We start from the raw sequence: 14,414 nt of genomic DNA, 5'->3' as shown, positions 1-14,414 counted from the left end.
TAGGAAGTGTCCCAGCCTGTGGCAGGGGGTGTTGGGACTCAATGATTTAGAAGGTCTCCTTCCCACTCCAACCATTCTGGGATTGCTGCCACTGGGGTCATCAGGGTCATCAGGCTAGACTTATAGTTCAGCAAGTGTATAAGCAATTAAATTAGATTAAGGATTTGGTAGTAAAATGACTGTAAGCCTATTTCAGACGGCCTTCTAAGACAAGTTGTTGCATTTCTGTTGGAAACAAGCAGTGGTCCATTCAACCAATTTTAGTTCAAGGTCAGAGCAAGGTTTAGTGTTCATAAGGGTAAAAAATTGATCAAGAAGAAACCCATGGAGACCCAGAGGAGGCCATGGGTCATGCAGTGCATTACAATCTATACTTTTCTAGACTTCCTCCTTTGGGTAGGTGAAGGTCACTGTGCTTTTGGCCACAATTAGGGTCATGGTGTTTGTCTACAGGCAGAGGCTGTAGACGAACACCATGTCTAAAGGTAGAGGCTTTACAGAAGCTGTAGAGCCTAGCCTTAAGAACTCGTGGATAGTCATTCTATTTTTCTCTGGAACGTGAGTGACTGATCTATGCAAGCTTTCCCCGTTATAATAAAATTCCCATAATCTGACTGTGCTGTTCATCTATCCGTTTTCAGCCTGGTTACAGGTGTGCCGGCAGCGCCCGGGGAGCTGCGGCCGGGCCATGCCATGGCACCGGCACCTCGGAGCCTCCTCGGCGGCGCGCACGGCCCAGGCCGGCGGGCGGAGTCTGCTCCCGCCACCGCCTCCCGGCACCGCCCGCCGGGCCTTCCGCCCACGCCGGGCGGGATGCGGGGCGCTCGCAGGCGGCTCTGCTCCGCCCTGATCGTCGCGTACGGCCTCTTCTCCCTCTACGCGGCCTACACCGTGTTCTTGCGGCCGCGCCGCCCGGCCGCCCCTCGCCCGCACCGGGACCGCCGCGGCCCGCGAGGTGAGCGCGGCGGCGGGGCTGCTCCGAGCCGCCCTGCCCGGCCTGCCCGCGGCCGGCGGGGCAGCGGCAGTGGCAGCGGGGTTGGTGCGGGGCCGGCCGAGCCCGGCGGGCGGCGCCTGGCGGCGGCCTCTGAGGGAGAGCGGGGCCGGCGCCTCAGCGCTCCCCGCCGGGGCTGCGCTGGCCGCGGCCGTTCCCGCAGGGGGGCCTTGGTGGCACCGTGCGGCCCGGCGGCGGAGAGAGGGCGGCGGTGGATGTGGTGGTGGCGGTGGTGGTGGTGATGGTAGCCATGGTGGTGGTAGCCATGGTAGTGTTCCCTGCCTAGGGCGGAAGGATGGTTGTCAGGTGCTGCGTGAAATTACAAATTTGAGAAAATTCGTCAGTCTTCCTAAAGCTGTGAATTTGATTTTTTTTTTTTTTTTTTTTTAATGTAAATCACTCTTTTAGGTTTCACAGATCATGTTGCCTTGGGAAATGAAGAGTGGAATCCATGGGATGCGGATGAGAAAAACGAGCTGGCTGCTTCTCAGCAGAGATATGAAGCTAATCTTAAAATGATAAAATATGCGAGGTCTCACCTAGAACAGACCAATCTTAGAGTACAGATTTGGGGCAAAGCAGCAATTGGTAAGCAGATGTAGTCCATGTCTACTGGTTATTTAACCTTTCTGGTATAATACTTTTCTCTGTTTTCTGATGATTAAAATTTATGTATATGATTCAATAATATGTATATTGGTACATGAGGACTATTAAGGAAGTGCTAGCTGTTACTCAAATTCATAGCAATATAAGAAGTTGAACTCCAGTTTCTTTGTATCAGTTCCTTTCCAGGTTTTTTTTCTGCATCTGTCAAGGAGAATGTCTCAATTGGCTAAAAAACACAGTTACTTTTTAAATCCAGTCTAGTTTCCAGTATGATGCAAGGAGAGGCCTCTTACTTGCCTAACCAGATTATTTTTGTCAAATTTACACTTTGTGGAATAAAGCATCACACAGTGAGAAATAAAGCATTTTCTGTATTGCAGTGTACTGTAGTACTACTGCCACTGACGAACTTGGAAATTCTTCTGTTGTGGAAGATACTGAGTTTCCCCTCTGTACAAACTGAGAGCCAAGGTCTTCTCAAGCTCTTCAACTACTGCTGAAGACACCACATCAGTCTTCTTACTTTAGGTTTTTTGTAAATGCTGGGCTTACAGTTAAATTTTCATGTAGCATTGTAGAGCACATAGGTATATTATCTGGTATATTACCATCATAAAAATAGGTGCATTTCACAAAAGCTTAAGAGAAGTATGCTTGTCCTTAAAATGCAAGGTAATATTTGCTCATTTTTAGTGGTACAGGTTCTGGGAAGAGTTGCTAACAGAAGAAGTAGTGTATATCTTCATCTGCTGATACTTTGTCAGCCAGAGAATCTTTTTAAAGGTTAATGTGGAAAAAAAAAATGTTTACCAATTCCAAGTCATATTATGCAAGAAGCTCTAACATTTTTTTCCCCAAGTTCTTATGTTGTGATGCTTTTTCGTTTTCCAGAAATAATTTTTTTTGGCTTGTAGAGTAGGCAAGATCTGTACATTTAAATTCTCCAGCATGTTTTCATTTACATAGGTCTCTACCTTTGGCAACATATTTTTGGGGGGCACCTTGAGCCAGCTGATGTGACTGCACAGTGGAGAGAAGGAAGCCAAAAAGCAGGAAAAACATACTTCAGGTATTGTTCATGATGTTGATTTCAGTTGTGTAAACTTTAACAAATAATTAATTGGAAAGTTAAATTAAATAATGCACTGCTCAGGCATTATTTTGCCTATCTCAGAGTTGTGATTATTTTAATACAGTTGCAAATACTTTAATTTTGTAATGTTTTGATAACTATGGAATATGCACACAGCTTCCCATTGAAAATTGAGAAGAATTGACCATTTCTACACGGAAACACATACTTGATAAATCTAACCAATTCTAGACCAAACATGTCACTGTTAAAAAATAGAAAACTAGGGAGCAATTTAGTCTGCTTTATGATGGCTTGTGTTATTAAAAAATATATGAAAGAACTTAGCAATGCTGAGAGAAAGAACAGCCAAGAAACCTCAGTGGCAGGGTCAGGATACAGCCCCAATAACAGTGTTAAGAGCAAGGGCTTGGGGGCTCATAGTTGATGAAGTTGGGCATGCATATGTGAGGCAGGAAGATGTCTCCTGCTTTTTGGTCTCTGCTGTATTCAGGGTAGAGGGACTTGGCTCACTCATTCATAAATAAGAATGTGTCAAAACCATAATTTGTTTATTTTTATAACAAAGGCTATCTGTGAGACCTAGCTTCTGGTTACCTACTTGATTTGCAAACAAGAATTTTGTACGGAAGGGAAGATTTCACTTAAAGCACTATTTGCTTTAACAGTGGTGTTTGATCTGTGATCATGTATGTTTTAAGACTGTTGTCAAATATTTTATATTATTCAGTGAATGATATAGAGCTTTTCTCTGCGTCCCTATTTAATACAGTTTTAATGCTTTCTGTGAAGATACAGTGGAAGCTGAAGGATTTTTTGTCTATTTGGCCAGTTAGCCAGTCTGCAGAAGTAGGTCTCCTGCAACATTTAGTCCCTTGCACCAGGACTGGCCTGTTAAAAAAGTTTTCTTTTAATAAATAAAGTACACTGTTAAGTGAGTTTAACTTCTGAAACATGTGTTGATTTAAAAGGCTGTTTTTTCCTTGCACAAGATGTGGTTCTAGTTGAAATATTTGAAGGTAGTGTTTGAAGTACCCATGTGACTGTGAATTGAAAGGAGGTTTTAAATGATCAGAAAATTTCTAAAAATTATTTTGAATTGTTTATCAAAGTGTCTAAGAGTAAGCATGGTACAGGCCATAGAGTCTTTTCAGAAGAAATAGATGGATTTATATACTCTTCAACAGAAAAAGCTGTATTCCTTGTCTGCAAATAAAAGATGATCCTACAAGTTTAGAGAATCAACTATGAATGATGCTACTGCATCTTGGAAGTCTCCTTGACAGAGTAATAGAGCTTCCAATTCACAAATACAGAGAAAGGATACAGCCCTTTCTTTGAATATTGAACCAGTGCAGTCTTAGTGGCAAAAGACTTTGCTGTTTCCAGAGTCTGCCATGATAAGTTATCTTCCTGTTACTGGCATGCGAATTTCTTCAAGCTCTTGCTTTTCACATTTATAACATGAAAACAATTTGCTCTGCTTAATGAGTCTGCCATTGATTATGATTATTTGACTGATTATGGTTATTTTCTTTCTAGTGTGCCTGTTTCAGATGATTAATAACCTCACATATTTCCTTAGGATATGCATCTTTCAAAGAAAGACTTCTATACTTGCATTTAAATATCTTCTTGTTATGTCTAGATGAGCCAGGGGTAATCAAGTCCCTATTTTAATTTCAACTTGGATGCAGGTCCTATAAAATACAAAGCTTAAGTTTAGTACCAACATAGCAAAGGTTGACTTTTGACAGACTAGTAGAAACTTGTTGTGCAAAATATAGAAAATATGCGATATAACTGTTATTTTAACAACTAGGGTTCTGAAATAGCTACTTTTTACTCTATTTGGAAATGTTGTGGAGAAGAGTTATGTGATTTTGGTTGCTCACTGGTTATAAGATTTTCTAGAATTGTTTACTGCCTGGCTGAGGAAAATTATCTCCATTTGATTACTAGATGAGGCTAGAGGGAGCTAGCTGAGGTGACATATTTGGAGAATATGTGCTGCTCTGCAGTTTTCTGTGGTAAGTCTAATGATTGTTAAAAAATAGACCTCTGGTGAATGTTTCTAAAGAATACCAAATTTAAAGACACAAAAATGCCAAAATACCACTTGAACGCAGTTGCATGAATAAGTCCTTTTTGTATATATATATACATGATGGAGAATACACATCTCTGTTATGGATGTTGACGGGTTCATGTTTTCACCAAAGAAATTGCCAAAAAATACATGAAGTATCAGCTTCTGCATGAAATGCAGATTTTTTTATTTAAAAACAGAAGGGGAGAAGGAACTTCATAGCTGCGGATTTTAGTAACATCTTGGCCCATTCATACGAAAAGCAAGAGAGCAGGATTTAACACTTTCTCTGGCTTGAAGCAATTCACACCCTTCTCTTCTGTCTTCTAGGAACATGTTGTATAGCACAGTGCCAAACTTCTTACCTCTTTATTTGGTAAGAGCTTTCCTAAATTTCTATTCCACTAAGTCACACCCTCTCTGTTTTATAAACATTCAGCACTGCATTGCCTCAGTCAACCAGGAGGGGTTTCTATCAAACGATTCCATCTGGGATAGTTTCTGGCAATTCAGTTTTAAGAAAACCCAGTAGTGAAGCTTTTTGAAAATCCAGAAACACTACATCCACTGGTTCCTCTTTATCTGTGTTCTTATTGACATGCTCATAGATCTACATCAGATCAGTGAAACAGGATAGCTCATTTCTAGCAGTGCTTTATCCTTATATGTAATCAGTGATCTTACCTATTGATAAGATGAGTGATCTTACTCTTTATTACAGATTCTTCCAGAGAGGGAATTAATACTGACTGTTCTCCAGAGTCCTATCAAGTTGTTTTGGTAGATGGGAGTCTACAAAATATGATGAACCACTTAGCAAGCATAGTGTCTCTTCATAATGACAGCTGCATGCCTCTGCCAGCAGTTCCGCAATTCTGTGTTCCTTCAAAACTCTCAAGTGAATGCTATCCAGGTTCAGATCCTCCATTTGATATACTGTTTCTGATCTTCAACTTTTTATTTTTTGCTGAAGCAAATAAGTTAGGTGTGGGAATCTCCCTTATTTTTCTGGTGAGCCATATGGGGCTGGGGAGGGAGGTTCTGTGTTGTTTACTTTTTGGATTGAAGCACACAGCATGTCTAGGCGTCTTATACAGTGTTTTTGAACAGTCTACAAGCTTCTTGAAAGTTTCTTGTGATTGAACTGCTCCTTTTCAAGTTCTTTTCTTGGTTTTTCTTTCATTTTTCTGTAATTCCTTTATTGCATATGGAATATCTCTATGCTGGATGTATTTATTACGATCTCTCCTGCTTCAAGTGTTAAATTTAATCATTGCTGTTACAGAATGGCTAACCCCTTCAGAATGGGCACTGTATGACCCATCTAAAACAGCATCTTTTTGTATGACTGTCTATGACAAGTAAGGAAAAACAAGGGCTTTGTAGAAAGCAAGTCACGTATTTAGTCCAAAAAATGTAACCTTTCCATATTGTCTTTGATCTAGCCTTCATATGCATAGTTAGTACTGTTGGGATGATTCCCTTAATTTTGCAGCTTCTGTAATCCCTGTTCTGTTTCCCAATCCCAATTGAGTTCTGACTGGGAGTTAATAGTACAACTCTAGCATGGTGGTTTAATTATTAAAGTATGGGATTTATGAGACTTGCACCATGTTACATTTTTTCCCCCCTCTGTAATTTTATACCATTCAACTTCATGTATTCTTACACACAGGTCATCACTTCCTAACCTGTACATCTTGTTATTGCTGTAAAGCTGTTGAAGTGCTGTGTCATAGAAAAAACCCTTTTTCCTGAAGCCTCTTTTCAAGGTGATCACTGGACCTGTAGATACTTAGTCACTATTTTAGGCATTTCAAAACTCAAGGTATCCTCTCTTAGGAATTCCAGTGTTTCCATTCTCATTGTCTGTTAAACTTTGGATTTAAGTCTTGATGTGACTTAACATTTAATGTATTAGAAGTCTCGATTCCAGGTCATGAGTCTTACAAATCTCTGCTCCAAAATACATCACTCCCACCAAGCCAACAGCATGTTGGCTTAACGTGGATTTAAAATACACTTGTCTAAGGTCAGTCTGCTTGACATAACCTCACTGGAATAGTTTCTACAGCTTTTGTTGTGAGGGTTTTTTTCCTCAGTAAATATATTTGAGCTAAAACTAGCTGTTAGTCTCAGCACTTAATGAGTTAAAACTCATGCTGATTCTAAATTAAGTTTTGCTGGTAGCTGAAAAACTAGTGATGCAGCAGACCTAGAAAACTAGCACTTAACTGGCTCCTAGAAAAAAAAATACTATTTTCTTCCCTTTTTCCCAAGCTGTGTAACTGCTACCTCTTTGCCCTCAGTCAATAACCTGTTAACACACCAGATAACTGAAGAGCAGGAGCTGGCAAATACTGATTTATTTCATTGCAGTTCGTAAATGGCTTTTGTCAGATAACTAGCAAACAATTAAAGATTTAATGATTTTGCTATGTGACTGAAATTCTTCCATTAAATACATTGTGCAAGATTTGGAAATGCTATTTTATAACTAAAATGTTTACATTTACTACTTTATATCAGAGCCTCAAGTTTGACCTGGGTCATACAACTAACCTAAGTTTACATTCAGATATTTCTTGTGTTATTGATTCTACTCAGTAGAAACTTAATCAAAATACCGAGAAAAGAAATATGCAAGATAAGCTGTCACTCTTAATGATACCAGATTTAGTGTAGTCTTCAGGTTTTGGGAAGGACCTCTCTCTTGTTCTAACACAGCATTCATTGGTTATTACTGGACTTAAGAAAATGTTTAACCTTTAGTGAACATCAAGGCGCACCCTTCTTTGAAAGGTGATTTACACACATTTTGAGGTCTGAGTATGGTGTTAAAATACCTTATTGAAGTAAATCACCTTTTTCCTGAATAAAAATGAAAGCAGCTTTACTCCTGTGCTAAGCAGTAGATACTATCAACAGAAGTGGTTATAGTTGCACAGTAATTTTGCAGTATATTGCATTTAGTTTATCAAAGAAAAAATAATGGGAGTACATACTCCGTTATTGTGTAGAAAACTAGCTAGAAGATTGAAGTCAGTAATTTTTCTTACAAAGTCTTGCTTTATTTAGTGTTGTATTTTGGTTTTCTCAGCTTCCTCACCGGCCCATCTGTAGTTCCCGGCTACTTCTCGGTGGAAGCGGAGCATGTGGTGCTGGTGCTGAACGGGAGGGAGCCGGCGAAGGTCGCCTACGCCACGCAGTGGCTGCACTACGCACAGACACTGATGGAGACCCGCAAAATCCAGCACGTGGCGGTGCTGCTGCTCGGGAGCGAGCAGTGCAACAACGCCTGGATTCAGCCATACCTGAAACGAAACGGGGGATTTGTAAATCTGCTCTTTGTCACATATGACTATGCCTTCGTAAATGAAGAAGATATTTTCCAGTGGCCTTTAGGAGTAGCTACGTAAGTGCCATAGACAGGAGTTGCAATTGATTAGTTAATTGTTGTGCATGAGGTATGGAAAATATGACTGAGTGTTACTGCTGATGCCCAAAACAATTGTAATAAGTAAATTGCAGAACATGATCCTATCAGTCAATTTCTAAATCAGGCATTGGAGTCTTTCAAAGTTGCATTTAGTAATAAAAATGATAACAGGAAAAGAATACTCGTGTTTAGGAGACTTTAGGAAAATGAACCTGTGTCTCCTAAAGTTTTCTGTTTATTCATTCTTCAATAGATTTGCTCTTGAGATTTATCATAACTGCTGATGTAATATGTTCCAATTACATGGAGATTCAAAAGATATTTATGTAACTAAATAACCTTTTATTAGTGGCAGGTACTATTTATTCAGGAAAGGAAGGAGTACTTTTTTTAACCTCCATTATGGCTCAAAAGACTTCTGTTTGGAGTTGTTATACTCCAGTATCACAGCAGTGTAAGCTGGCTTAACTGCTTGTTTAAAAAATCCATTTTTGTTATACTCAAGTGCTCAAACTATTTATGTGTACTAAATAAAGTTTCAGCTAGATATACTACTTCATATAGATATATTACTTCGTATTAGCAGAGTTTATAGTGGTTTAGCTACTTACCAGGGTAATAGAAGCTGAAAGGAATACAGGATTATTTTCATATCTTGTGTTGAATTTGAATTCAATATCCTGTATTGATCCAGTTGGCTCAACAAGCTGGAAAACTGTATAGAGCTTTTTTGTATACAATTTTAATTTGTTCACAGTGTCTCTGAAATACACAAAATTTGGACTCTTGATGGTGTCAAAGAATTGATGGCACTGTAAGTTCCTGAGTGGAAAGATGTTGAGTTTTGAGATACAGAGATTAAGGTGACAGTTAAGAGAAAGCAACAGCACTTAAAACAATAAACTAGGGTGTGGAGCTGGGTGGAAAAAGATAAATTTGGTATCAAAATGGGGTTCCTGGCCTTTGCATAAAATGGCTGTAAAAAAATGGGGTTAAAGGCATTAAAATATGCCAGATTTTCCAAATAAAGAGAGAAAATGAAGACGTAGAATGATGCAAAAATATTTGCATAGGGACAAATGGTTATTAGAAACTAAGTGAATTAACATTCATCATGCAGTAGGAGAATGAGGGAAGGACTGCCCCATCAAATAATGTACAGCAAGCTATTGAGGAGCCAGAATATAAGAATATTGAAATTCACTCAGGTCAAGGTGAGATTTTGCATTGAGAGGTTACCAGTGGTATTTTCAGTAGATAAGCACATCCAGAGATCAAGGTAGGTAAGACTTATGTACCATCATTACCATCAAACTGGCCATTTCAGTCAAAACTTGTGGTTGCATCAAGAACAGCTTCTTTGGAAAAGCACGTTAGTCAAGGACATTCTGTAATATGTACATGTAATATTTCTGATGTTGAAAGAAGATGTAAGTATTCTGGAAACTTTGTAAAGGGACTGACGGGGGCAAAGGGAATAAAGACATAATTTTAGGAGAGGACTTGAATTGGTTTACTTGTGGGTCGGTCTGTATAGATAGGGATTGGCAACAAGTAGGTGGGTTTAGTCTTAAAATATGATGCACTGAAAAATAAATGCTGCAAAATGTTTTCCTTTAATATAGTTGTCTAACTTACACATTGTTTTTACAGCTACAGAAATTTTCCGGTTGTGGAACCCAGCTGGTCAATGCTACATGATCCGAGATCATATCTATGTAATTTCTTAGGAACAGTTTATAAGAATTCTTCTAGAGAAACGCTAATTGAAATTCTGAAACAGGATGGGATTGACAAACTTTGCTGGATTGCAGCCAGAGAACAGTAAGACTTTAATATACTTAATGAAAATATTGAGGTTTTTGTCTGGTTAATTATTGCCAATCTTTTATTGAGTGTTAAAAAATAGTACAAATGAAGGTAATCAGTCCTTTAGGGTAATTGTAAGGTAATTAGTTGGGATATTGCAGAGACTCTTTGTTTAGGTCATCATAACATAACTGCCTTTCTGTTATATTTTACATAAGGCATATTTTTAAATCTAGTATAGAAAAATCTCCTACATATATATATATATAAAACGATCAATGACCATCTGTTTTTTTCTTAAAAATATGAGAAGAAACACTTCTCCTGTATTTTGTGGAGTTTAATGTCTTTCTAGAGGAAGGAAGACAGCCATATTTTGTTGTGTTCCACATGATAGTGGATTTAATCTGTACAGCACAGTTGTTTTTGACTAACAAGAGTAGGGTTCTGATTCTGTTTCTTAACTTTGAAAAGCATCACCTCTAAAATGTTGAATAGCAGGCACAGTGGTGCTCAGTTAGACCTTAGCTGCCCTAATGAAGAGTCTCAGGAGATGGATTGTATCTGTGACACAAACTCTTATCTCCCAGACATACTGAGACACTGCAAATAGATGAATTCAGGTTAAACAAATTGCTGTGTGTCCTAGCTTTTGAAGAGCAAGCCTCTTCTGAGGCCAAAAAATGTCATTAAAAAGTCCATTGAGTGTCTCCCTTTTTGTCTGTTTCTAAAGTGTGCTGTGAAGTAAATTGATGTATGCATCATCCAAGTCATGCAGAAGATTTGAAGTGGCGTTTCAATTTGTTTCTTACACTTCTAAGTATTAATAATTTCTGAAAAGGGCCACATATTACAATCTATTTTTAACAGTGACATTTTCAATACATTTTTAGAAGACTTTTAAAAGCAGTTAAGACTAAAAGTAAAAGTCAGTTGACTGTGCGTGTAATATAAAATTTTTACACTGATAGCATTTTCAGTTTTATAAATAATAGAAATTAAATTGTATCTCTATTTTTTCATTGTGGTACCTGTGAGAAAAATATTAATTTTCACCCCTTTTACCTTCCTAGGTGGCAGCCTCAAGAAACAAATGAAAGTTTCAAAAACTATCAAGATGCCTTGCTGCAGAGTGATTTGACATTGTGCCCAGTGGGAATAAATACAGAATGTTACAGAATTTATGAGGCTTGTTCATATGGATCTCTGCCTGTTATAGAAGATGTAATGACACCGGGTGATTGCGGAAATTCATCAATGTACCACAGTGCTCCATTGCAATTATTAAAAACCATGGGGGCTCCATTTATCTTTATTAAAGACTGGAAAGAGCTTCCTGCTATTCTAGAGAAAGAAAAAAACCTGAGCTTACAAGAAAAGATTCAAAGGAGAAAAAAGCTCTTAGAATGGTATCAAAACTTCAAAGCATGGATGAGACAAAAATTCATTAATACTTTGGAAAATTCATTTTTGCCCAGTGATAAAGGATAAATTGTCCCTTTTGAAAATCTATAATAGATGACAGCTTAATTTCCATTAACCTGAGGCAGCTTTTACTTAAAAGTAACCTCACAGGACAGATGCATTCTTTTTAAAGTCAATGGAATTGCTCTAAGCTTGGCCAAGAGCTATATTTGGCCCTCCATCCTTAATGATTTTCAGAGAGGTTGTTGACATAATAGGATGGTACAAGGATGACAACAATTTTGTTACTATTTTCAAAATTTCTATGTCGCTGTGCGACTTGATCAAGTTTTTTAAGGATAGTATCTTTGAATTTGGTAAAATCCAACATACGAACATCACCTGTGTTTGAAGAAAAGAGAATGGAGGCTGTATGGTACAGGTAATTTATTAGAGAGACTACAAATAAAAGCATTATGACAAAGTTGCCAGGTTTAGCAAATTCTGGTAAGTGCTTGTTTTGAAAATGTGAACTAATTACTTGGTTGACATTTCATTTCCAGCAAAGTGACCATAATGCTAAAGATTCTGGAATAAAAATGTGTATTTCAAAGTAAAAATAGAGAACTCTTTTCTTGAAAATACTTGATAGCAATATATTTCATCTTGATCTTCAGATATAAAAATTACTTTCTTTAATTTCTTTTTAGTCTTGGGCCATACCTTTCTGCTTTTCTGGTCTTTCGTTAGTTGTAGTTACAGCTGCACATTCAGAACACCGGGCCTTAGACACAAACCTGCTTGCAGCTTATCTGGTTCCTCAAAATCTGCTAAAGCTCGTCAATGCCAAAAGATGGCAGAAGTGTAATATGGTAAGAAGTGTAATGCATGTTTATGGTACTAGGTACTATAAACAGTTTCAGTGCTTTTTTGTTAAACCTAACCAAAGCAATCTGTTCTTGTTCTTGAGTGTGAGCAATTCCCTCCAGTATGTTCTACTGCGCAGTAGGACTGCACACACACCACTGCCATACCAAAGGGGTGTGGTGGCCACTTCTGTCTGACCACAGCATGACACATGGGTTCATTCTCCCACAGGAATTAAAGGCCAGTGCAACTGTACAGCTACGTACTGTGATACTACCTAAGTATTACTTACTATGTAAGTACTGTTATACTAGGCAAGACATTTGTGTACTGTCTAGTTCTGGAGTATATATCACACAAGAACACTTTGCTAGGTAATTAAATTGTCTGTCTAACATGAACTTCTGTAACTTACCACCCACATATTTCATCTGAAATGTCCTGCAGTTGCAGTACAATGCAAACATACTCCATTCAGCTGAGACAAAGTACAGCAGTGAGTTGATGAGCACTGCTTGCAGGTGCACCTTGTTAGACCAAATTCACAACAAATGTCCATACTTAGGATCTGAAGCGCATCAGCAGTACATAGCACCCAAGGGTTAGAGGAAGCTTGAGTACAGGAATCATGGAATCATGGAATGCTTTGGGTTGGAAGGGACCTTAAAGATCATGACCCCTCCTGCCATGGCCAAGGACACCTCCCACTGTCCCAGGTTGCTCAGAGCCCCATCCAACCTGGCCTTGGAATAGCTCCAGGGATGAGGCATCCACATCTTTTCTGGACAACCTGTTCCCATGTCTCACCACTGTGAGACAGTGCTGTATTTTTCCTCTAGTAGAGTCTTTATTTCTAAACAAGCTACAAAACTGCAGAACAATTACTTAGAGCAGTGTTTCTCAACTTGTCAGCAGGAGATCCCTTGGCACTCCTGCAAGATTTCAAGAAACTGTAGAAAACAACTCTGAGAAGTCAGCTTTTATAAAAGAGGATGCAGCTCCTAAAAAAATTGTAGTGTGCAGGTTGAAGTCTGAAAAGCAGTTGAGTATGTTACTTGGGTCATCAGCAGAAGAAAGATGCTGCTATTGATGTGCTCATTTCTAAGTAAACGTGAGTTTTTTCAAACTCATGGCAATTGTGTGTTAAGGGAGGCTGAGACATGTACTAAAATTTTAGTGAAATTTCACTTTGCAGCTGCTTGCCTGCTTGGGCGAGTTCAAAGGGAATTATTTTATCTATTGAACCAGTTCTTGACAGTTCACAGTTTTCAGTCCAGCAGGAATCGGCAGCAAGAGTTTTTTCTTGTGTTCTATTTCTAGTGCTAATGGAGCAAAACATCTTGAAGTCAAGGGAGGGATTCCTAACACATTAGGCAGGTGCTAGTGTTTTAATTGTTTTCTCATTTCACTGTCCAACTTGTGGAAGAAATTGTTAACTCTGCTCTATTTAGATCCAGAGCTGAGCAAGACCACAGAAGGGACCTTGGTAAAGAAAGGATGAGACTGAGGGAGGAAAGACAGTGAGGACTGCAAGAAATCCGAGAGGATGTCATACAGTGGTAGAGGAAACTGGTTAAAGCAAGGGAAGTGGTTAAACCACTGGCGAAAAAAAGATGGCATGCCACATCCACGTAGGAGTAGATAGTATCTATTGTCAGTGAGAAGATAATGAATCAATTCAGGTGTTTAATACTGAGAGGAGAAGGATTTGATTGCATGCTCTGATTTTGCACTTAGCTGTCAGGTTCAATACTGGGATCATGAAACATCGTTTTCCCAGCACAGAACAATACCTCTTGTAACTGTGCCTGGTGTTTCTTGGAGAGATGCACAGTACTGAGCCTGTCTGGAGTTGGAACGCCAACTGTAGCTCCAGATGTTAGATTGCTAATTATGTGATGTTTTGCATCATGCTTAGATTAGTGTGTGGCGTACATAACTCTACCAGCTTCATTATCAGAAGCATTTCTTGTTGATGAAGACATTACAAATTAGTCTGAATTGCCTTGCTATATAAGAAGAAACAGATCCAGCTTTTCCCATCCTTAGGGTAACTCCCCTACATTATTCTGAGCTCACTGAGTTGCTGTGAACATATGGCATAAACAGTTTA

At 38.9% G+C, this 14,414-nt stretch overlaps 1 protein-coding gene across 3 annotated transcripts; it reads left to right on the top strand.

Moving 5' to 3' along the window:
* The first annotated feature begins 781 nt into the window (after window positions 1-781).
* Window positions 782-12,054, top strand: LOC131592418 (ribitol-5-phosphate xylosyltransferase 1-like). 3 transcript variants are annotated; one of them, XM_058863913.1, is made up of 6 exons: window positions 782-955; window positions 1,400-1,579; window positions 2,567-2,669; window positions 7,883-8,197; window positions 9,875-10,045; window positions 11,104-12,054. In XM_058863913.1, the coding sequence occupies exons 1-6, from the start codon at window positions 814-816 to the stop codon at window positions 11,519-11,521; spliced, it is 1,329 nt and encodes a 442-aa protein (XP_058719896.1). In that variant the 5' UTR covers window positions 782-813; the 3' UTR covers window positions 11,522-12,054. The 3 variants fall into 3 exon arrangements, with proteins under 3 accessions (XP_058719896.1, XP_058719897.1, XP_058719898.1); XM_058863914.1 differs by lacking the exons at window positions 782-955; window positions 1,400-1,579 and adding an exon at window positions 5,504-5,695; XM_058863915.1 differs by lacking the exons at window positions 782-955; window positions 1,400-1,579; window positions 2,567-2,669 and adding an exon at window positions 6,456-6,554.
* The last annotated feature ends 2,360 nt before the right edge of the window (window positions 12,055-14,414 follow it).

This window comes from Poecile atricapillus, chromosome W (genome assembly GCF_030490865.1).
Source record: "Poecile atricapillus isolate bPoeAtr1 chromosome W, bPoeAtr1.hap1, whole genome shotgun sequence".
Classification (NCBI taxonomy): Eukaryota; Metazoa; Chordata; class Aves; order Passeriformes; family Paridae; genus Poecile; species Poecile atricapillus.
This window is presented reverse-complemented; position numbering and strand designations above follow the sequence as displayed.

Coding starts and splice junctions, on each gene's coding strand:
- LOC131592418 (XM_058863913.1), top strand. CDS start 814: ATGCGGGGCGCTCGCAGGCGGCTCTGCTCCGCCCTGATCGTCGCGTAC. Junction 1,580..2,566: donor TTGGGGCAAAGCAGCAATTG/GTAAGCAGATGT, acceptor TCATTTACATAG/GTCTCTACCTTTGGCAACAT. Junction 2,670..7,882: donor GCAGGAAAAACATACTTCAG/GTATTGTTCATG, acceptor TGGTTTTCTCAG/CTTCCTCACCGGCCCATCTG.